At 40.1% G+C, this 24,361-nt stretch overlaps 1 protein-coding gene across 2 annotated transcripts in view; it reads right to left on the bottom strand.

The window, feature by feature from the left end:
* Positions 1 to 372: 372 nt before the first annotated feature.
* plekhh3 (pleckstrin homology, MyTH4 and FERM domain containing H3) overlaps positions 373 to 24,361 on the bottom strand; it is a 38,683-nt gene continuing 14,694 nt past the window's right edge. For both annotated transcript variants that reach the window (XM_055021554.1, XM_055021555.1), the window contains 11 exons: positions 18,261 to 18,355; positions 12,875 to 13,057; positions 11,681 to 11,838; positions 9,668 to 9,791; positions 9,284 to 9,581; positions 6,505 to 6,712; positions 6,211 to 6,338; positions 4,995 to 5,115; positions 4,129 to 4,617; positions 3,849 to 4,040; positions 373 to 2,284 (listed from right to left, as the gene is read on the bottom strand). In XM_055021554.1, the coding sequence (XP_054877529.1) occupies positions 2,111 to 2,284; positions 3,849 to 4,040; positions 4,129 to 4,617; positions 4,995 to 5,115; positions 6,211 to 6,338; positions 6,505 to 6,712; positions 9,284 to 9,581; positions 9,668 to 9,791; positions 11,681 to 11,838; positions 12,875 to 13,057; positions 18,261 to 18,355 (2,170 nt within the window). In that variant the 3' untranslated portion in view covers positions 373 to 2,110. The remainder of the gene's footprint in view (positions 2,285 to 3,848; positions 4,041 to 4,128; positions 4,618 to 4,994; positions 5,116 to 6,210; positions 6,339 to 6,504; positions 6,713 to 9,283; positions 9,582 to 9,667; positions 9,792 to 11,680; positions 11,839 to 12,874; positions 13,058 to 18,260; positions 18,356 to 24,361) is intronic.

Below are 24,361 nucleotides of genomic sequence, written 5' to 3'. Positions count from 1 at the left end.
TCAGCAAACTCACAGTTCCACCAGGTGTTTGCTAATTGCTGCTGTCGCTAGTCTGAAGGAGCTGAGTGTTGAAGACATGGGGTAAGTTTGAGACTGCAGCTCCAGAAAGAGCTTAGTGGAAATAGGTAGCCCTTTGTAAGTAAGACAACCAATAGCTACTACATGAGTGAATATTTCCTCAAACATTCAAGAAATAAAGAAACATTACAAGTATGTCTTTGATGAGGGAACATTCTAACCAGCATGTCTTTGATTAGGGAATAACATTCTAACCAGATATAAAGCTCAAAGTTGATTTTACATAACATTTTCAAACATTTTACACATATTCCTCCCTCAACTTCCTTTCAGGGAATGAATCACCACTGACAATAAGGTAAAATGGGTATTTATTTTTATTAATTACAGTATTTATAGTTTTTATTGCACTCCCAAGTTAGTTAAAAATAGTGCAATTAAATATACACATTACATAAAAAAGGTACCATGCAGCTTACAGACAAGCTTAATACTAAGCAAAGACATCCGCAGTTAGTTTTTTTTCCTTTACATATATCTAGCTCGGAGCTGCCTGCAGCTGGCGTGGAAAAAGCTAAAGACCTGCTTCTGAACCAGGGGTAGGGTAATAACTTGTCAAGGCCTTTCGTGGTGTAGACACAAAAGTGTTCAAACTGTTTATATTTCTAGTGTAGCAGACATGAATTTAGGATTATCCTTACAAAAAAAAAAAAACAGGCTCTTGAATATTAATCTGGAAGACAAACATCTAAAGATGATTAGCGATTCTGTCTGTGTTTGTTGAAATTTTCTTCTAAAAGCTTATAAAAAATATTAGTCTTTGGTCCAAGTTTAGCTTTTCAAGGAAAACTAGAAGAAAAGCAGGAGCTAGAAAGAATTAACAGCAGAACCAAACAGACTTATGGTCCTGGTCACTTAGAGAAAACTTAATGTAAAGATAAGTCTGGATCTACATTTAAGACAAGTAAAAAAAAAATGCATAAATAATACAAAAGCATCCACTTGAGAAGTCTTTTCTCGAATGCCAGCCGACACGTGGGGCACTGCATGATAACGGTTGGCATGGTAAAAGCTTTGTGGTGTTCCGTCTTTTAAATCAACAAAGAAGCACCTGTTCTCTTCAGCAGAAAAGTCCTGCACTGGTCAGGTGTTAGATGTTCTCCAAGTTTCATGTCCAGGACCACAAGCAAGACAAGCAGCTCAACAAGAAGGGAGGAAATCAGTGCATTTGGAGGCAATTTGTTAAAAACAGCTTGAAAATCCTTTGATTTCTTTCTAAACCTGAATGCATCATGAATGAAATTTTTTTTTTTTCTTTTGTGATCAGATTGACACCCTGGCAGGAGGCTGTGCAGTTACTGCAGCCAGAGTGACTCAGCCGCAGAGCTCCAACATCTGCTTCCAGTTCCAAGTTCACATGGCCTCTCTGCATCAACAGTTCTAGGTAATGGAAGCCCAGCCGGGATCTTATGAAAACTGACTGATGAAGAACAGGGGGGAGTCAGGGTGTGTGTGTGTGTGTGTCACTGAACGTTCTCAATACTTTTCCAACAGTGCATGAGGGACGTCTGCCTTCTAGGAAAGAAAAATCCAATATGGCACCCACAGAGCAAGAGAGCGAGGGGAGAGGGTAGTGTTTTCGCTCTGAGCTGGGGCTTTATGAGGGTAGCTCTATGGCTTATGATCGCTGCAAGTCTTAATGTTTGCGGTGGTAGTAAGACTCACGCCAACATCTTGCTGAGGAGGGTGCGGTGCAGTTGGGGTTGGGTTTATTGCCATTTAGAGTAGTAAAGATGGATGCATGGTGGGAAGAGGGGGTGGGAGGTGCAACACCTCATCAGTAACGGCACTGGTTTTTGTGCATTTCCAAGCCTTCCTTGCACCATATCTCACGCTTTTCATTCTAAGAGCGGCTTCTTTAGCTGGAAGTCTCGAGGAAAGTTTGTTTTCATAGATGGGGATGGAAAACAGCCCTCTCTTTGTATTGGCTTCAGCACCGTTCCCAGTGGAGGAGGCCGAGGGTCTTCAGGACTGGGCCGGAACCTCCCCATGGGAAGGAGGATGGTGTGAGGGGTGTGGGTAAGAGTTCCTCTTAAACGGGGTGAGAGGGCAGCTCCAGAAGTGTGGGGGTCGGTGTCGGGGCGAGGTGACGGAAGCCCACGTCTGTGTTTTCGGTGAAAGTTATGGTGTCTGCATCCTGTCCTTTACCTCGTTGGCGATGGATGGCACTGAAATAGGCGTTCATGAGCTGCATGATCTCAGTCAGCTGTGGTGAAAAGAGAAGAGAGAAACAGAAACAGAGAGAGGTCAAACTGGTGGCAGTCTCAGTGTCTGGCACTGTCACAGGAGGGTGGAGACAGATTATGTCATCCAACTGATTGAAAAATGACCAGAAGCAGATGATGCAGATATTTAGCAATTATTGAGGACATGCAGTACACACCCCTTTATAGAAACATTGTGCAAATATATCATTAGCTTGACCAAGAGCTTTGCAAAAGTACTCATAACCCTTGAATTTGACTGTGTCTTGCCAATTTACAATCACAACGCTCAACGTGTTTTATTAAGACATTTATGTTAGATAACCACAAAGTAGTGCATAGTTATGAGGTAAAGTAAAAATAGCTATTTTGAGTTTTTCTTTCCAAATACAAATCTGAAGTGTGGCATGTATAATATAATTCCTCTAAATCTGATAACCCTAAAAAAATGAGTTCAATCAGAACTCACCAAATTATTTACAGAATGCAGATGTGAAGGTTGTTAGATGCTTTTTTTGAGAACATTGTAGGACTAAAAGCACTATTAACAACAAGGAACACAGCAGACAGGTCAGAAGAAAGTTATGAACAGGTTTGAAGTAAGATTAGGTGATTAAACAACACCTGAAGCTTTTAGCATCCCATACAGCACTGCTGCTTTACCAAGTGAAAGGTGGTTCTCAAACATTTTAACCCAGGGGACCTGAATACAAATGTATGCCACAGTTTTAAAATCCTTAATAAAAAAAACATAAGTGTAAAATTCTACATATCTGCATATATTAGTTTGAGAGATCATTGTGTCAATTTTTATCTGGCCTAAATAAACATGACCAATAAAAACTGATAAAACACTTTTTCTGTTAATGTTTCCTCTCAACAGAACAGCCAGCGGCCAACAATAATCCTTTCATTCAGCTGTTAAAATTGCACAGATAATCAAATCACCTTTATTTTCTGTGCCCAGTGGTGCAAACCCCTTCCTACTGATGTCACACCACTATAAGAACTTAGGTTCATAAAAGAAGAAGTCTTACTGAGCTGCACTCCAATTTGCCTGTGAGCCCAATAAATAAATAAAAGCCACTCTTGTGCCTCATGAGAGATCACAGAGGGAGTTTTTGTTCCGTGTGGGAAGATGCAAGGAAGTCAGTGTAGTGAAAGGCAAGATTTGTTCTCAACGGGGGGAGGGGGTGTCTCTTTGGAAGAGCATCCACAGTTCTGAGAAATGTTTAGCCTAATATTTTAATCTAACCACAGCAATAAAGCTCAGCCCCGACGGCATTTAATACCAGGAAGTTTAACTTGTGGTGGTCGCGACTGGTTAGACAGAGGCGGCAGGTTGTGTGCCCTCGATTCAGACTGAAATAACGAGGGTTTTTTAAGCCGGTCAAAGAGCTGGAAGGAAGAGAGGGCGGGTTATGGTGAGAAGACAGTGTGTCTCTTCTCTTATACAGCAGGACGCAACTTGCTGATAAGACTCCTTGTCTCTGCAAAGACTGCAATGAAGACGAATAGAGTTTATTACCCCGCGTTTGCAGACTTGGGATGTGTGTGCTACCTTACCTTGCTGGTTTCAAATATTAGATCCCGATCGCCAGCTGTGATCTTAAAGGTGTTGCTGTCAGATACACCATAAGAGCAAATCTGGCCATAAGGAAAGGACTCCAAAGCCTCTGATTCTCCTTGCTTGTAGATGGACACAGATGTAGCAGCGACACCCAGCCACAGTTTCTGAGAGAAATTCCCTTTTGAACTCTGCAAACACAAAAAAAAATATTATAAATGAGAGAATGGAGCAATTCCAGATGGGCAAACCACAAGAGACTCCCATCAAAATACTCACAATGTAAAAGTCCACTTCATAAAGAGTGCATCCAAAGCCTGACCACTGCCGTGCAATTGTGAGGTAGGCAGCCATACTGTCCCTGCTACTGTACCCAGTCAGACCCTTCCAACGCTCCAAGATGGCCGTCGTCACCACTGCCGCTTCCTCCTTCAGCCGGCTGCGCAGCCGCTTGTCGTTCTCCATCTTTTGCTTGTGAGCGACCGTGGCCGAGTGACTCCACAGCGTCCCAGCCAGGAGGCCTGTAGGGAACCGCTGCGTGGCGGGACAGTCCTGACCCCCCACCTGGCAGGGGGGTGCCGCCTGCGGGGCTGAGAGCGACATGAGGACCCGAGTTTCAAGCATATGACCGGGGAAAAGCTCGTCCAGAGGCGGGAAGGGGGCGTGCGTGCTGAAGTCTCCCGTGAGGCTCTGAAGCCTGAGGGCCGCCAGGGCAAGCAGGTCCTCCTCGCATGCTGGAAGCTGACCACGCACCACCATCTCATGGCACTTCAGCAGAAAGACCAAGAGAGACGAAAGGACACGGCTGTTACTAATAACCTGAATCCAATCATTTTTTGGCCCACCCTGTTTTATTGCACCTTATAAATCTTTTATAGAAGTCCTCAGGAAAAAAATGCTGTAATTAAGCTACCTTTCGACCCTACTGCACTGCAACCAGTGCTCTTAGTCATAGTTTTTATGCTTTCCATGTTCTCTCCTGCAATAACTGACTGTGACTCAATATTGTCCTGTAAAATCATGAATAATCCAATGGAATAGGAAGGATGACTTTCTCCAGGGCCATAAATCACATCTCTTCATTGATCACTTATTAAGGGGACAGCAGAAAGAGAAAATACTGTTTTGGTTTATTGCAACATTACCTGCTCAAAGAGGAATAAATACTCGATGCTATCCACTGATATGCTGTCAGCGTCCAACAGGCAGTAGAGCTTAAAACACAGTTTCCACTGAGATTGAGACTCCGACTCTTTGGTGGTGAAGCTGCGCAGAGGACAGAGGAAAAGGAGCAGTTAATGTAATACAGTTGTAAAGACAGCTTGTGTTTAGCCTATTTTCACACAATTTGGGAGCATCTGTTGTAGAAACAATAATCAAATTAATCTTTCCTAGTTTCTGCAACTAATTACACCAATCCTTCTTCCATGCAGGCTGCCAGGTTTGGCCAGAAAGAACAGAAAAGGTCATATGGACAAAAACACAAACAAGCATGTAGCATCTAATTAAAAGCAAAAATATTTATGGATATCAAAAGAAAAAAAAAGTCTAAAAGTAAATTTATCTTAAATTACTGAGCCCATTTCTCTCAGCCAAACTTCAGAATGAGAAAGACAAGAGCCCATGCCAGTAAAGTAAGATAAGAGAGTGTTGACCTTCATGCAACAGCAAACGGCTACAAAAATAACTGCTCACCTAAACGTCTAGATATTTACAGTCAGACTATTCAAGTTTAAAACAACCTGAACTGTGTCAACTACGCACTGTGAGCAAGACGGTTAGAACATCTTGGCAGCTCACTGATCTGCCACGAAGAGTCATCTTGAAGTCACCAACTTTCCACAACAACCATTAGACTCTCTCTGCAGGCCGACCAGTTAGATGAGAAAAATGTGCAAATTAAAAGTGTTTTCTTTCCTAACATCAAAAATGTACACTGGAGCTGTGTACTTTTGTCAAAGCAGACGAAAACCCAAAAACACAACAAATGATGCATATGTGGGAAAGTATTTTACATCCACTGTTAGGCATGGTGGAGGATCTGTTATGCTGTGGGCCATTTCAACTTAAAAAAAAAAAACAAAACAAGAAAATCTTAAGTGCACCAAATTGGTCAAACATCTCTCTGTATGCTCCAAGGTTGTAAAATATTATAGCTCAAGAGCTGTCCTACCGGTAAAAAGGAGTTGCAGAAACAGAAGTGGTGCCAGCAAGTAATATTCTAGAGATCTTGTATTGTATTGTAATACAGTCTGCCTCTGCATTAGAGGCATGGTTGGTGTCACAAATAGCTTTAATTTGTGACAGATTTTTGGCACTGCCTGATTTTTAAAACGTGAAAACCACAAATCCTTTTCATACCTGGTCAGGATGTCTGCGATAAGGGAGTTTCCTGCGACCGGCTGCTCCCACAGTGCATTCTGCTCATACAGTGCAAATGTATTTTTGCTGTCTTGAAGGCCCAGCTTCTCTTGCATCCTTCGGACCACCTGATGAAAGGCAGAGGAGAAGACCATTAGAAAAAAAAGTTTGAGGTTGTTGAGGCTCAGAATCCAAGGCGTCTTTCATAATTTGAACAAAAACACGTGCAAGAATCTGAAGAGCCTGAGAATGCCTTAAGCCATACAAGCTGAACACTGATAAATGCTCCCAAACCTCATTGGCAGTGGTGTGAGAGCTGATGTAGAGCTGGCAGGAGCCAGGGCCAGGGTAGTGCACGGTGCACAGCATCTCCTGTCGGTTCATCAGCATCTGGATCTCCTCCCATGATGGCACACACTCGCGGCATTTAGTTTTTTCCAAAGCCTCACTGATGAACGATGCATAGTTATCCATTTCAGATTCAGGACTTTGGCTCTGAATTCTGCAGGAAGCAGGAAAAGAATGAGAGAAAGAAAATATATTGCATCTGTGCTCATGAACTGTAAAGTAGAATCCATGGTTTAGAAAGAAAGGATTTGTTAATCCTGTTGATGTTAGGTCCAATCTTTGAACTTTTTATCTTTCCACCATCCCTTTGATTGAGCTTCATTCTTTACCTTTTCTCGTTCTGTAAATGTTAAAAGTAAATGAGGCGAGGAATGAGAAATGTTCTCACTCGACCTGTTAAAGACTTAAAAAAGTCAATATCACCCAATCCTTCAAATAAAAGCATAATGGAAAAGAAAACATGTTTGACTTTGGAAATAGGAAGAGGTGTTTCCGTTCCTGTGAGCGGCAGTGACCTGCTGCTTCCTCCCAGCGGACTGTCCAGGAGTGCTAGGTGAAGCTCAGTGCACGTTTAATTATTAAAAAAAAAGAAGGGGATGGGGAAGAGGTGCACAAATATCAAATGGAGTCTGAAGTCTGACACTCTGTGAGCAATAAAGGGCATGAAATATGGTGTAATGAAGCTAATAGTTCAACCCTGAGTAAACAGAGGGACGGGAAAGGAAGGAAACAATAATGCTCAAACATTCATCTAAAAATCGAAATGCATATTCAACTGAAAAATCTAAGAAACCGTTTGCCAGACACAGAAAAGCACACTCCTTTACTCCAATGTCCTGCCATCTCATAACTGTATGGCCACAGGGTGGGATTTGTCCTGCTGAAACATAATCAGGAATGTTCCGCTGAGCCTCTGCGATCCTTCCTTTACTCTCCTCTCTTTGGCCCTTTCTGCTGCTTCCTGCTTTCTTGCCCCCCTCCTGCTCTGCTTTCTTTCTCCTGGCCTATTCCTTCTGACAGCAGACATTCCCCGGGGGTTTCTCAGGGCACCGGGGGAGAGGAGGAGGAGTGGTTTTTGGGCCTGGTGCCCAGCTCCAGACTCAGCTCCTGCCCAGCTGCAGCCTCAGCGCTGATCCGCAGAGTGAGAAAGTGCGTGAGAGCGACAGCAAGACGTATCAAAACACAGAGCCAGCGAGTTACACAGTGTTATTATAAATTGCCATTGCATGCAACTGTTCCATTAGCTAGAGGGCAATTCCCAGTGTAGAAACATAGATAGAAAACGTTGGTGGTTTGATGGCACGGTGTTGGAAAGTCTAGAGCAGGAGGCTCAGCACTGCTAACAACTTGGATAAGCAGGCTTGACAGAGGGGCTAATTCAGACCTGCAAATCCAGCCTTCGAACACTGCATCTGTCCTCGGGAGCATGTTAACAATGTGGAGCATATCATGCTACTATATCTAAACTAGTGGTTAGGGACACTGGCGCCTGCTTTTTGTATAATGTCTAGACTCTGCAGTCTCCCTGCCACTACTGGTTCACCTTAATCTCCCAGCTAAACCTGTTCTGCATCGCAGGCTCCTCCCTGTAACCAGCAACCAACTTCTGGCCTGATGTCAACTTCAGTTTAACTCGGCTCAGTCCAATGTAAAATCTGACAACTGCACTGTTACTTCAAAATGTCAATGCCAAACGAAATGTTCCTTCTTCAAGAAAAACATTTGCACAAAGATGAGTCAGAGATAAAAAAGTGTATATATATATATATATATATATATATAGCTTATTTTTTGCTTGAAAATCCAACAAGAAAAAGATGACAGGTAGTTTCTGTACTTCAAGATTTACTTGATCTGTGTTTAACATGAGCAAATCCACTTCCGAGCATCTCTCAAGGTAAAAAAAAAAAGAAAAGAAGATCCTTAAAAACATGTTTTAGAAAAAAAGAGTACTGATGTCAGTCCTTGGTAAGGTTTAAAAAGTTTCAATTGAAAACTCTAAAATATTTGAAAAAAAAAAAAAGAATTTTGGCCTCAGTTTTTTCCAGTTGCATGTGTTTGGATTGTTTTGGATGCCAGAGCTCTGAATGACGTTATGGCAGAGTTGAGACCGTAACATTTTGAAAGGAAAACATTTTGTGCATTCAAACAAAATGAACATGTTCACAAACACAAGTGCCAATAACTATATTCTATATTCACACAGCAGCTATGTTGGATGGAAGACATGAAGATTGTTGGTGAGCTTCAATTGTCCCAGTCAAAAATCAGAGGACTTCAGAAGAATTCTAAATAGAAACTCGTAAAATCTGAGCAGAAAGAGACTCACTCGCCATTGTTTAAACCCATGAGACTGCACTGATTTAAAACCTCTGTCAGTAAGCTACAAGTCTGACTGTAGGCTTGCTAAAAGAGCAGAAAGTCTGACTGAAAAACAATTAATATGTTATGTTAATACTTGAACAGCAAAAAGGATAAAAGTCTAGCAAAATAAAAACATAAAACTATTAAATTTAGTGTGTTTATTTGAGATTGCAACTTTACTATTTCTGCAATATTTTAGATTTGATTGCTTTGCTCAAATCTAAAATATCATCGGTTATCAGATCACACTCAAAAAGCCAATGAAAATCTCATACTGCCAACAAGTTTCCTAATTTTTCCAAATGTATATACAAAAAGGTTTCTACTATATTCTAATAGAGTGCCTTTGCATAGCTCTTACCTTTTGAGGTGGAACCTCAAATATTTGAGCACGGTGGACCCTGGCAGGAAGGTGCAGCTCATGCAGGTGAGGAGCTGCCAGTAACGGAGATGCGCAGCGGTGTTCGGGGAAGGCGTGTGGCTGGTCTGCTTCACCAGCTGACAGTACACCTCGTCACGGAGGGGCCGCAGGTCCAGGCAGGTCTGCAGCACGCCCTGGATGATTGGAACCGGCTCCCGTGCCGACTCCAGCTGCTGCAGGCAGTTGAAGAGCTTCACCGCCTCCTCACGCACTGAGCCGTAGCCCTTCCCATTGTGGTCTGAAGAGATAAGATTGCATGGTACAAATACTAAAATAAAACTGTAGCTTTTGTCATATTGGACATGTAAATCTTCAGGTACTCACATGTGTGCTCCAGATTGCCGTAAGGGAAAGGAAGCAGAGGAGCATAGAGGGGGCCCTGGGTGTACTTAAGAATGGCGTTGTGTTGGTAGATGTGTTCCACCACCTCTGGGTTGAACTTATTCTCCTGTGTGCAAACAAAATAATTTGATATCATGTTCATTCTGTGTTCCTGAGATCAGGAGGGCTGTCAGCATCTGTGATTTAGTGCGTGCTTTCGTCCATCTGAGGTGACCAAGGTTGATCTGACCAGGGTCACAATTTGGCTCTGGCAGCTTTCAAAGTAACAGAAAGGTCAAGTGATGACCCAGCACAGCACAGCACACTTGCATGACTGACACGTTATACTTTATCCACCAGTGTCAATGGGTTGACTGTGCGTGCATTTCTGTCTTTCACTGTGTATGTGGATAGATGTCTTCCAGCAGTACAGATGGCTTCCACGCTACTGCCCCCGAACACCTGTTGCTCATTAGTAACGTTGCAACGGCTCTGGCTCTCTCCTGACTCTGCAACTACTCCAATTCCTCCATTTTCCCCCCATGTCTCTCTCTCCTCTCTCTCTACGTCTGCCTCACTGTGAAACGAGTCAGCTTTACCCTTCTTAGTGTGGCAAATTTAACAGTCTTCCGTTTGTACTGTGGGAATGAGATGCTGTTCTGTGGCAAAATCAGCAACTCAGCTATTTTTCACTAGAAATGCAGATAATATTGATAGAGTTAGATCTAGAAATGTTGCACTTTTTAACTAAGAATGTAAGAAAACACACTTGAGTCTTGCAAAATTTAGGCTAAATGCAGCAATAAATAACTTTTCCAGATTTTCCTGACACATTACAGCCACAAAATTCAAAGTATTATGTCAGAACCTGGTGAAAAGCTTTTGGAAAACATTTGAAAGCACACGTATTGTTTTCTTTCCACTTCACACCTATAGACAACTTTGTGTCAGTTTCAGACTGAAATGTGAAGAAGTGTTGCTGGTAGGTTTATGGTAAACAGATTTGGGGTTAATAAGTGATCGTCATGGTTTGAAACCAGTTTGGAAAATACTAAACATCATCTATCACAGACAAACACAAACCTAAGTCACTTCAAAGCTGCCAGTACTTTTAAGGAAAATGCTGATTGGTCCAACATACACAAATAAAGCTCTGGCAAAGCTTTTTGGATTCTTTCATTGTCCGAAAAGTAATTCAAACTTTCCATAATCAAAAGCGAATGTTTTTTAAGTGAATTTTCAAAATGGTGTTGATTATCTCAATTCTTTTAATCCAGTTGCACATTTTTTCTTTGCTGTGCTGGGTATGCTTCAAACCTTTTTCTAATTTAAGTTTGTCTTGTTTTTCTCTCATGCTCTGCTTTCAGTCTGCTAAACAGATAAAGAAAGAGACATTTAAAAAGCAGGTCTCTTCTTTTCTTCCAAATGTAAGCTCGGCCCCTTCTAGCTGAACACACAGTGACAGACACAGGCAAGTAGATTAACCATTTTCTTGAAGATTAGAGACTCTCGTTGAGAGATTACGGAGACAGGAGGCCAACCAAAGGGCTGCTTATCTGGACCCAAAGCTTCTTGCCTTGCCCTGTTCCACCTCCTTTGCCAAATCCTGCCCCTTTTCTAGCCCCGAAGGATGGACTGATGCAATAAATGTTTTCTTTCTGCCAAATGAGATTCCAAAACATCATTCTTTTTCAACTCCTCTCAAATTGCATTTAGAATGCACTGTATTCTTGGGAAAGTTATGGTTAAATACCTGGAAATACCTTTATCATTATGTCTTTGTATGCTGTCATAGTTTGATTACATGAAAAGAGTTCAATGAAAAGGAAAAAAAAAGGGTCTAGAGTAAACTTTAGATTCAAAGAATGTTGTGGCCGTGTGTTTTCCGTGATAACAAAGCGGCTTGAATAATGAGCAGTCCGATGGCTGTTTGTGTTTGGTGGCTCTTATCACAAGTAGTTGGCAGGAATTGTGTGCATACTTATGTATGTTTATTTTTTCTTTCATGTGGCCCACCTCAATGTCTCGAATCAAAAGTTGTGTCGGCGTTTCCACTGGAGATTTGGTATCAATGATTTTTTGGATGGCGCAGGCCCAGTGCACCGCTTCATTGAAATGCTTGGTGTACAGCCTGTAGCAGTGCTTCCGTCCATAAACAGTAATGCTCCAGTAACCTGAAAAAAATCAGAATAAATTACACAAGTCTAACCTGAACCTGATCTTTGAATGTAATTCAAGTTAAAAGGAAGTAGTCATACACGGCGACATCTAGACTTTCTCTTACTCTCTCCAACTTCCTCTCACTGATTCACTGAGGATTAAAGGTCAGACCTAGTGAAACCTCAAGCCACACCAAAACCAAACTAGAACAGTTTTTCTGCAGTCAATCTGGCCTTAGAGGAAGAAAAAAAAAACAGCAAAATAAATATATAAAAGGAAGGATCTGCTTCCTAGTTGCTCAAAGGAAGTATTAAATAGTCTTTTATTCTAGCAGCAGCTACATGGCTATTACGTGACTAAGCTTAGCTTCTAGATAAAGATACAAACCAAACATTAAGCAAAGATAATCTGAAGTAAAGCTTTCTTGCAACAGCTTATTGACAAATTTCTCAGTGACTTTCAGGAAACACAAATGTATTCAGTTGTGTTTGTGACACAGTCACTGTTGAAAGCACAACAAAGTCAAAAAAGTCCCTGGGTGTAATGATTTAGCAAGAAATATGTTTTGGCTTGGATTTGAAGAACAATTCAGGACGTTTCAAGTGGTTTTGGTTAAGTCAGCAGGACATAATCTCCTCCATTGAAGAACGTCCAGGCAGACAGACAGACTATGACAGCGACAAGAACAGGGTCATCCCAGTGTCACACAACAAAGAGTTGTCTTCTGAAATCTTTAATTCTTTTGTTTCGGTAATCTAAAAATGGGAAATGGTGGAAGAAGACTTCCAATTCAGACCTGAGTCATGTTTTTAGAAGAAAGTACACTGGGATTTCCCAAAAGTATGTGTATGTGTCACAGTAGGGAAGGAAAAGGTCTCAAGAGACATATCTTTGAAGACAATACAAGGGAAACCCCCATTTAAGAATTCCCAGTAAAGACTTGAAGCACGTCTGGCTAAACTTTACATACATTTTTGGGAAACCACGTAAGACTGCTTCTGCCCATCTCTGTGCACTTTCCGAGCATAAATATACGTTTCCAGAGCTCACCTGCTTCTTTGTAAGTTTGCTTGTCTGGCCAAATGACAGAGCAGAGACTGGTGAGAACCAGCGTGCCCAGTCTCCGAGCGCCTTTCTCTGGCCCAGTGTAGTAGTCGAGGGAATCCTGGCTCAAGACAAACCAGTACCGACGATGCTTTATCCAGCTACCACCAACCTCCCGTAAAAGCCAACCTTTTTCAACGAAAAAACAAAAAACACCAGCATTATTTGACAAATTCAAAACATACAAAAAAATATATATAAATAAATAAATCAGCAAAACAATTAGAAGATTTGCTTTCGGAATCAACAGTCCCTATTTGGGTTCGAGTTACAGATTTATATTTAATTACCACACAAAAAACAGAGCACATTTACAAAAATAAGCCAACACACAAATATTGACCAAGTCCTTATTATTTTTCCTGAAGCAGCTTTAGCTTCTTTAAATTTCCATAAATTCTAACTTGTTTAGGTAGAAACTGGACCTTGGTTCTCAAACCAAAATACAACTTTGACAAGTATTTGGCATCAACTTCTAATTGATTATTTGTTAGGTAAATACAAACAAATGACAGTTAATAACTTTAGAATTATTGACACATTGAAGCACATGTTGTTCAAATATGTTGCCTTTTGCTTCGTAGGATGTTACTCAAAAAGGATGTACACTGGAGAAATTTTTGAGGACTCTAAATGCAAACTGAAATGGACCTACAATGTTTACATTTGATGTTGGAACTTTCTAGCTCATATGTGTTTGAGTTTCAAATCAAGAAAAGTTACCATGTGTCACTATTTAGTAACTAGGCTAACTGTTATTAGCAAAGATAAACAGTAAAGTTAATACATTTCTCAGCATTTTATATACTGAAAAACTATATGTACAAAAGGGTGTGTACAAATCCTCAAAAATGGCAATGTGGCTATAGCAGCTACATTGGATTTTGAAGTCTGTATTGGTGAGAAACAAAATTTGTGCACTTTGAAGTTAAACTTTATGGGATTTTTATACATTTTGTACGATGGTTATAGCTTACAGTTAAAATCTTAAAAGTCAGTTTCTCAAAAAATTTGCTGAAATAAGTAACAGTTTAAATCAGAAATGTTATGTTATTGCCAACACAATTATGAGAAAGACTGCTGACACAAAGAGCTTTATGGAGGCATTTTAATAAAAAATTGAGTGGAAGAAAAACAAAAAGGGTAACAAAAAACAGGTGTGACCAAAGACACGATACACAGTTTGTAATTAATCTATTGAGTTTTACTTGTTGAACTGAATTGCTGAAATAAATCTAAGGAGAATACACATCTACAGTGCTTTAGTGCGTCTCATGAATTGACACATTAATTGGTACCTGTAACACACTGAAGTGCACTTAAACAGGATACTATATTAGTCTCCAGTTTGAGGAATTTCCTAAGGAGCTTCAGCTGTCCTCAATGCAACAAGTTTGAGAATATATCTTGGAGTCAAATGCTGACCAGGTGCAGATGATTTGACAGAAAATGACACAACCACAATTAATGCATCTGATGATGCTGATGTGCATTGTGTTCAATTTTTCAATGATATCCCAACTGAATAAGATGCATCCTTACTGTTGCTGTATGGTGTGGCGATACTTGGAACTGTTATAAAATGTTTCAAAACCACTGTACAAGTGGATAAAAATACGAGCAGCTGATAGAACAGACAGTAGTTGTTGCATGCAACCAACATAATTATCGCTTTTGAGGCGGACAGTGTGAGAAGGAGAGAGTGTTACTAGAACAGAGTGACGGAGAGAGAGACAAAGAGACTACAGCAGTCATGCTTGTAGACATGCCTTCTGTACTTGCCAGGCCCGTTTCTACAATGCAATACTGTTTTGCTCCCAAAGCTCTGAGGGTTTGTTGAGACTGCAGCAAAACAGAACCACTGTTCCCAAACAGTGAACTTCTCCTCCCTTCGGCTATGTGTGCAAATTGGTCTGAATAAGTATTTAATCTGAAAACATAAATAAGTAAGTTTGGAAGAGCCCAATTCAAACTCTGCCTGTAGACAGAGTTTACAGGCTGAAGAGTTCTGGTAGCGGTTATGGTGTTGATCAAAGTTGGAGAGCTGACAGTGAGAGCATGGAAAGCTGTCATAAGCCACTTGGTGTAGTTCTTGATGGTGTTTAGAAATGGCAGAGGAACAACTACATGGCGACTTCATATGAGAGCACATGGCTCATTCAGCCCATCTTGGGAATACTTTTAAAAGGCACAATTAGGAAGTAGACTTTCAGCCTCGAACCCTGTGAAAACTAATGACGCCACGATCAGCATCACAGCTTCCTCTGTGGTTAGCAAGCTGTGTGCCACCTGTCAGTCAGTGTTTATTTCACAGGCATCTTTCTTCCTTCTGTACTTGCTCTCTTCCTATTTCCTTTCATCTTTCCCATTTTCCCTCTCTCCCCACTCTGAACCTTGATCCAGAGTTTTCCCAGGCAATATAAAGATCCCACTGCTTTGGTGCTGATCAGAAATAAAAATCTATTGACAGATATACTAAGACTCCAATTTAAGGATACCTCCATATAAGAAATAAGTAATTTTGTATCTGTGTTAAAGCACCACAAATAGCTTAGATAAAAATAAAAAAAAATTTTTTATACCACATCAGATGAATTTCAAATCAAATCCTGGCAAGAAAAATGAAATCATGAGCTACTGCAGGGCTGAGCTTACCAACGGGCTGGATGTGGAATGGTGGAGACAGACAAGCTGTCTGGGCAAGAGCTAAGGAGAGAAGAGTACAACTGCCTTGCTGCCCCTCCCCTAGCCCCTCTCCCGTCACAGAGACAGGATGTCCCACAGATGCAGTACGTTTTGGCAACTTTAACCAGTGTGATTATAAAAAAAAGCAGAGAAAGGAAAAGACAGAAAGGGCAGAAGAGTCCCCAGACCCCCTGTGTATAACCCTCTCAGGCTCTTCCATCTGGATCCCATCTCTGTAGCCTGCTAATGTTTCCCCTGAGGGCCATGGCTCGCCCTTAATTTGTTTCATTTGTGACCCCTGACCTCTCAGTGCCCTGCCCCCTCAAACATAGATTGAGAAAACAATCTCTCTCTGTGTGTATTTCCTTTTTTTTCCTCCAAACCTCCTACTGCTTCCAGAATACTGGATTTTTGTTCCACAAATTTAACAACGCATAATGTTACTGTAAAAAAAACAGTCATGCATTCAAATTTGTTTGACTAAGATATTTATTGGATATCATAAGTAAAGATATCCAATACCAGTTTGTTTGCATTTAACTAAATTTAGGAAACATTTTGCTTTTTAAAAATAAAATTAGAAGAAAAACTTCCAACTTGCCCACAAACAGCTTAAATAAATTCCTATTGACCAACAATAATGTTTTTTAAATGACATTTGTAAGTTGCAAGACGAACTTTACATTCGTGCAAAAAAATCTTGCATAACCTTTTTCTTCTTTTGGATCAGACACATCCAGACTGCTAAGCTACAGTTTACTGGAGCATGCAAAGTCATGCATCATGTGAGGAGTAATTTTAACCATAAATCAACAAAGGTATGTCAATAAACCAATGTCAACATCTCTTTCTGTCACCACTCCATGGGTTTTACAATTTATCCTCACACCATCAGTCTATATCTGCATTGGCAGTGCCCTATTTTAGATGCTGGGGCAATATTCGCCCCACATTGCCTCTGGATGTCTAGCTGGGGAATAAAAAAGAGGTATAAACATCTACAGGAAGAAAAATGCACTAATGGAGGCATTCTTCAAATTTTTATTGAGAAAAATGAGCCAAATTATCAAAGAGGTGTCACTGAGGTGTCCCTCAGTGAAAATGTGTTTACCAGTGCAGTCTAATGATTTCTGATCATGATTGCTAGTTCAATGGTTGGAATTTCAAAAAATGACAAACGTTTTTATTTATTTATTTTTTCAAGTTATAACTGCAAGCTGCAACATATTATGTTACATGCAAAACCAAAAAGAAGGATTCAAGATAATCTCCATAAAACAGGGTTGGCACAGATCTAGACTTTGCCCAGGTTATTGCAAAAATGTGCTTTAATCTAAACTTAGCTGTATCTTTAAGGTTTAAATCCTTATGCATTTCATAATTATTTTCATTATCATCTCCCTTGTCCCAAAGTGTGATGCTGCCACTACCACAGTGGTGGTAACACATGTTTTCACACCTTATAGTCTGGTAGACTCGGTTTGCTAGAGTCTATTGCAAAATCGCAATATTTGTCAAATTATCGGGTTTGTGGCTCGCTTTATGTTGCACTCTGCCAAACAAACCGAACCCTTTTCAAAAACATTTTCACTGCTTCCTCCTTTCAGAGTGAAGAGATCTCCTACCCACTTGGCATCCATGTACAAATTTGAACCATTCTGGAGTTCACTTAAATTGAACCGAGACCTAAGTTTTTAGGTGGACCAGAATTCCTCCCTCCTCAAACGAACCATACTTTCTAAGCAAAGAGTTTGATTAAAGGGAACTAAACAGGGCTAGTGTGTATGCATGCATTCTAATTCTCTATTTACTAATTAAAGAACTTCTGAAGGCAAATGGCTACAAGTGATTTTATGTAGGGGGTGTAAGAAAAAAAGAGGGCTTGATTCATATACAAGTTTTCTGGACAAGGAAACGTTGCACATTTTTCTTCCTCTTCACAGCTAATGGTTTAATTAAACACAATGATGTTTGCATCTCCAAAGTGACACAATGCCTAAAAGTTCAAGGGGTGTGCATACTTTTACAAGAAAATGTTTTAAAGAAAACCCAACAGTGAAAGGTGCACAGAGAGGAGGGCAAGTCAGAGATGCATGGCAACTGCAGTCAGAATTAGGCAATCTGCTTGTGTCACTATTCCAAACAGGACACAACACATCCAAGCAACAGCATTTTACTGCTCCCTCTCAGCAGAGGTAAAAGAGAAAACATACTTGTACAAAAATATCTCATGAGATCATTAATCAAAAGTGGTAGACATGAAGACAAGAGCACTGACACCAGTAGTTCTCATAACATGAACACAAGAAGAGCGGCAAAGACAACAGACGGTTTGGATCATGAAATATCTTCTACAATAAAGTACAAGAAGAATCCTAACCTAGCACATTTAGGTGTTTCTACCATTTAGGGTTGCAGGATTTTATCTTGTGAAATATAAAAAGGAAATATGTGGTTGGAATTCATCAAAACATCCAGGAGTTTTTGTCTGTAGTTTTGTCTGTCAGAAATTGACTTATTATCAACGTAATACAAAGAAGATACATGAAGGATTTTATTATGATGCCACTTGAACACTGTGTATTTTATAACAACAACTAAATGCACTGTTGATGATTAAAGAGTAAAGTAATAACTTCAGACTCACCTTTTACTATCAGATCTGGTTCTTCATCCACCCCCATCCCATACTCCTCATTGGTTGGTTTCTTCATTTTTACAGGTGACTGAGAGACAGCGTGCCTGTGCAGAAGAGCAGAAAGAAAATGTAAATAACCCAGCTTCCCTCTCAACTCAAGCCTTCCTCTAAAATTGGCCGGCTACTGTAACTGGCTCAGAGAGACACTGCTGGCTGTGAGACCCAACTTCCAATCACTATGCCACTCTCTGCCAACTCAAAAGCCTGTCACATACTCTTAAGTGGAGAAGGTCAGACAGGGGGGATTGAAAGAAGTGCCACAAATATCCGGTGTCTCGTCTTTTCCCTTCTCGTCCTCTCGTCTCCCACACCACCACCACTCTCAGCACGCAATCCTGTGAACGCACATTGATACACGGCAAGCCACTGTGGACAGCTTGAGTCTCTTTTATCACTTTGGCTGGCGAGCCAAACAGGCGACTGAAAATAAACGTGACAGGGCGACGCCGGGCTGACTCCCAGCCAGCCAGCTTGCTCCGGTCAGAGGAAGGCAAAAGGGTCAAGAGGTCACATCTTGGATAGTTGAAAGCATAAACATCAAAAACATCTGTAAATCTGCTGAATGGCTGGTCTTTCTGTTGCTGATCTTCCAACCATCAAGCAACTACCACAGATAGATTTTAACTTTAGCATCTGGTCTGAAGTTGGCTGGTGAAAAGTTCCTCCTCCCCACCCCCCCTTCATAAAAGCTCTAAAGTACATTTTCCAGATTTTTTCTGGAAAATATCTGGAGATGCATCATCACAAGAGTCCCAGTTTTGATGACTGTGTGGAAATTTGAGGACAAAGTCTTTGTAAAGTTAGGTTTCATTATCAGTTTTATCACAGACCAAGAAATGAAACATAGCAGGACAAGCTTTTAATACAGCAATGTGGTAGTTTTTGTTGTGTTTTTTTTTTTCAATGACATCTGGACATTTGTAGAAACAGTTGAAATCTCTAATTCACAGAAAAACTTTAACTGGATTATCACAGATTAAAATATAAATCCTTCGTATAAGAGTTAACCTTAAATTTTGTAAAAGTCCAAAACTGGAATTTCATTGTTTGGCCTCTTAACTAAACACATTTCAAAAAGCTTGGGTCCAGTTAGAAACTCAGACATAGTATGACCTTAGGGTCATACTGCTTTTTGATTGAGTATATGTCTGGTTGATGGTGACTAAAATCCAAAACGATCAGTGAATTAGAAAGGAACGAGCAGTTTTTATGTGGTAAACTAAAGACAAAGATTCACATTTAAATATAAAACAGGAAAAATGTTTCAGGATTTTTAGAAAATCTGTATATATTGCATAGTTTTCAAGACTGAATAGGAACCTTGGAGTTACTTAAGAATAAGGCCTGTTTTTAATCTATTAGACGGCTAAGAGGTTTTATCTTTCCTCGTTTATTTATCTAATAAGTTGTTTATTTTCTCAATTTCCTGGGCCGAAATGTGAGGTTCAAGACTTCCTGTCCTCCCCCCTCTGACTGGCTCTTGGGATTACTGATGAGACAAATAAATTGGGCCCTGCTTCCCAGAGTTATTGGCCTCCGGTCACCCAAGCCTTCATCGGCTGATTTATGCCATTATAGATCAGATAAGTGCAGAGGGTTCCTCCACACAGGAGGCAGTAGTAATCAATAAGTCCCAATATAGCCTTATCTGGTTAGACTCATCTTACTGAAGACTGCTGAAGTCATTTCTCAAATGATTCCCAAAGATGTCTCTTTGTGATGTTTAATTTGCAGATGGATGTTCCAGTACAGAGTCTAATGTTCAGATGGTAAAACATATAAAGCCACAAAATGTTCCTTTATACGTGAGGAAATTGGTATTCATGACACAAAGCAGAACCGAGAGAGATTAGGGGGTTGGTCATCTCAGGTCATATGGTATCGCTACACTAGTTTCTCTGATGCAGTGGTGAACTGCTAGCTATCCTTAAATGCATTAAAATAAACATATAAATGTGACGACATCTCTTATTTTGGGTTGTTTATGAGCCCTGTTGCATAGCAGAGAAAGCCAGACAGCTCAAACTGGATGCAGACAGTATGTATAGAAACGCTCCCTGAGGGGAGCTTGTGGTCTGGCATTCAAAGTGCCCATGTGAAAGCTGAATCTCTTGACTGGTGTTTGCTACTGTTGCAATGCCAAAATAGCAATTTAGCATACACAAATAAACTAATTTACTGAGGAGAAGCCTCTGGAGATGCATCATCACGAGAGTGCCAGAAACTTTTGAGCTATCAAGTAACTAATTAAGGGTGAGTTTAAAGAAGGTAAAACCTAAATGACTGTCATGCTGGAGTTTCAAGCAGAAATAAGTAACGTAAAGTAACAGGAAATGAACAGATTAATCTGCACCAATATGCGATGGCAAAAGCTCTTTGCCTACTAGTCCTACTAACTTACAACCCTCACCTCTACTTAGACTGCTTGTCAATGTGGAAAATCAGCTAAGTACCAAAAATTGCTGTTTTTGTTGTCAGCATTGATACTTCGCAGACAGGAGCCATTCAATGTTATAAAGATAAACTCATTTGTGATCGTTTCCTTACAAAATACACTGAAAATGAGACAAATAACATTCAAACATTTCAAAAAGAAATGAAGTTGCATTACATCATTGTACCTCATCGGTACAATGATGAAAATCAGATAACACTTTAAAAGTGTAGCTATTCTAGGTGCTGCTTTAATAAAACTTTGCAACAAAAGTTTGTAAATAGGTTTTGTGAGTAATCTACATCAATGAAAAGGTTTTTGCAGATTTCATTTTTGAGCATGCATGTTTCAGCTCCCACAAATTTGACAAACACAGACTTCAGTTTTCATGTGATAATTTCACCAATTGGATATAAAGCTTTCTAATCAAATTAGTCCTATATCCGATTATAGTCATTATAATTGCCCCATTTGTCACCAGGGCAAAAGATATTGACAGTCTTTAAAGGGTCACAAGGAAATTTCTAAGGCATGGAGACACCAGCAAGAGAGAGTCAATATCCACAAATGGAGAAACTATTGAGCAGTGGTAGACTTACCCTATGTGAAGTGGTAAGTCTACCAAAATTGCCATCGGAACAGACTGCCAACTAATCCAGGAGGTCACAAAAGAACCCAGAATAATATCTCGAGCCCTGCAAAGCCTAACTTGCCTCTGTTATAGTCACTACTAAAGATTCAATTGTAACAAACCAAACCAAACAAAAACTCCATCCATAGGAGAGAACCACATGGATGGAGTGTTTATTATTAATCAATATTCTTGAATAGTCTTTACTCAAGATTACTGAATCTTGAATAAAGCCTCTATTCAAGATTCACTTACAACAAACCAAACATAAACTACATCCACGGGAGAGAACCAAGGTGGAAACCACTACCGAGCAGAAAGAACACTTTTACAGTTATCCACCTGGATGATCTCAAACCATTTTGGAAAAATATTTCGTGGCCTTATGACTAAAGCTGCACTATTTGGGAGATGTACTTCTGGTTACATCCATTGATAACATTTAAAAAGCATTTCAGAAAAAATACAATACCCACAGTCAAAAATGGTGGTAATGTGATGGTTTGGGACTGCTTCGCCAATGTGACAGACGCCATGCTAAAACAAAGAAGGGCCAAAATCCCTCCACAACATACAAACAGTTGTGGTCAAGATGGGCAATACAACTATGAGGTTTATGAGGCAATTACTATTTCACATTGCTCAAGGTTTATCTGTATAGCTTAGCTGGTTTTCCAGACCAGAGCAAGCAATGAATGCTTAGACTAGTTAGTATTGTCATTGATGATAGCTATGCATCATCAGTGGCATGGCCATCACAGTTTTGTCTTAAGTAAAACAAAACTGTTTCACCTAATATGACAACTTAATATCACATTTGGATATTGAGCACTGCATACATGTGCCTGATTGACAGAGCTAAGACCCTGATCCTGGCTCTGACTGGTTGCTTCTGACTGGGCATGATGCATTTCTGCAGATGCCTGTAGGACCACTGGGAAAAGGCAGAGGAGCTAGCTTTTTTCACAAATTATCTGCCTCATGTTATATTGTCTGGAAAAAACAATTTTGTTTATACTGTAATATATAAATAAATCAAATGACCTTCCTTCTATCCCCATCGCATCTTATTCTGATATTAAAGTTTATTTCAGCATCTGAAAAATACAAGTGTGAAAAATGTAAAGCAGAAGAAATCTGAAAGTGAGCAAATACTTTTCACAGCACTATACAGCATGTAATAAAAAACAGTCCTAAAGCGTAGAGCGAGTGTTTGAGCATAATTGATGCGGGGGCTTTGCATCTCCACAGCTGTCCAACAGCCCTACTACCCCAATCTAACCTCCAACATCTACTGCTACCACCCCCACATTCCCAGAAGCTCCAGCAGAGGCTGTGGTGATGAGGCCTTTAGCAGGCAACTTCCTGTGGAGTACAGGAAACAATTTGATATGGGGATTAGGCAGCATGGAGAATAGAGTGAGCACACATCTACAGACAGCTTATTTCTCTCATCTCCTCCTGCTAACTCTTCCCTGCAGGTATAAATGAACTTAACAAGGAAATTGTTATTTTATTGTATCACCACAATAAAACTCGAAATATGTTAAAAATTATAGCTGTGTGGTTCGAGATCAGCACTCGTAATGGTTGTACTTTGAGAGACGCCAACATGTTTGTTGTTATGCTACAGCAGAAGGCTGTGCAACAATGAAAATGACCGTTTAAGAAAGTGAACTAGAAAATGTTGGCATACAGGATCCCTGAGATTAAATCAGATGACTAAATAAACTCCTAGCGGTTCCACCAGTTTAATAACACAGGTCAACCAAAATGAATCGCTTATATTTGTTTAAACTCACAAAATGAAACAAGATCAGTGAAACAAATGCACCCTGAAGAAACTTGCAGGTGTGCTTAATTATATCTGGCAACCATCAGGTTCAGTTGGAACAAGATTTACTGGACGTTCTGGAAACTTGAATGCTGTTTCATGTTTATTGATTTAACAATTTCAGATGGTGTGTGCATACATACTGAGTCTTTAAGAAGACTAATCAGCTCAAGCAGGTGGGACCTATGTGGAATTACAGGAAGCAAAAAAAAACTTTCCTTCAATCTAGTATCAAATATTTATAGTTTAGTATGTAAAAAGTAAGATTTGACAAAACAAAAAAACAAAAGAGGTTAGAGACGATATTGTTACCATTCACAATGCGTGAGAAATGTAGGATTGTTGGATTTCCACTATGTGGTTAAGAACAAAATGGAATCCACTGCAAAACATAAAATCTCATACAATTTGCATCAGTGAGAGAGGAAAGCTACAGTATATAATAGTTACATGTGTACAAGTATTGGCGTCTCTCTCTTTTGCACAAATGGAAAACAGAAAACAGTTGGCCATGAAAAAGAGGCTTCCTAAAATAAAAAAGGCTACCTATCCATCAAAAAAAGAGGAAAATTAAAGTTTAGTGGGAGATTTAGAGAAGGGAATTGTATTTTTCTATGAACTGGGGGAATAATTGTTCTGTGGGTTTTGCATGGACCTTTAAGAATACCCATGTGCACTAAGAGTCAACGAGCCACATCACAAAAGGGGAGAAGCAAGCTAGTGTGTAATAAAGAGGCACATATGAGCATTTCACTCTCCGTTTCACTTATAATAATGTTTAAGCCACTATTCTTATATATAACAAAACGTGTACTGCATTACACAAGCGAGGGTCTACTGAAGCTAGGTATATGGCTGTGATTGAGAACTCAAAGGTATGAGTTAATAAAACTAAAGTTCTTGACGTACTTTACTGTGTCCATGGGCATGAGCCACTTGGACCTTGCAGATTAACATGTGTCCCTGTTACTATTCTTAGCTCAGCGGCATAATCACATTTCAATAGAGATGTACAGTTTTCACTTCAGAGTCTAAAGGGGGCGAACATGTCCTGGTTTATACACTGAATGCTCATAGGAAGAGAAGAAAAGAGAAAGAAGAAAGTTGCAGAATATCAATGTAATTTTTAAATCCTGCTCACCTATGAGGGT

This window comes from Poeciliopsis prolifica, unplaced genomic scaffold, assembly GCF_027474105.1.
Source record: "Poeciliopsis prolifica strain line A6 unplaced genomic scaffold, Auburn_PproV2 SCAFFOLD077, whole genome shotgun sequence".
NCBI classification, from domain to species: Eukaryota; Metazoa; Chordata; class Actinopteri; order Cyprinodontiformes; family Poeciliidae; genus Poeciliopsis; species Poeciliopsis prolifica.
This window is presented reverse-complemented; position numbering and strand designations above follow the sequence as displayed.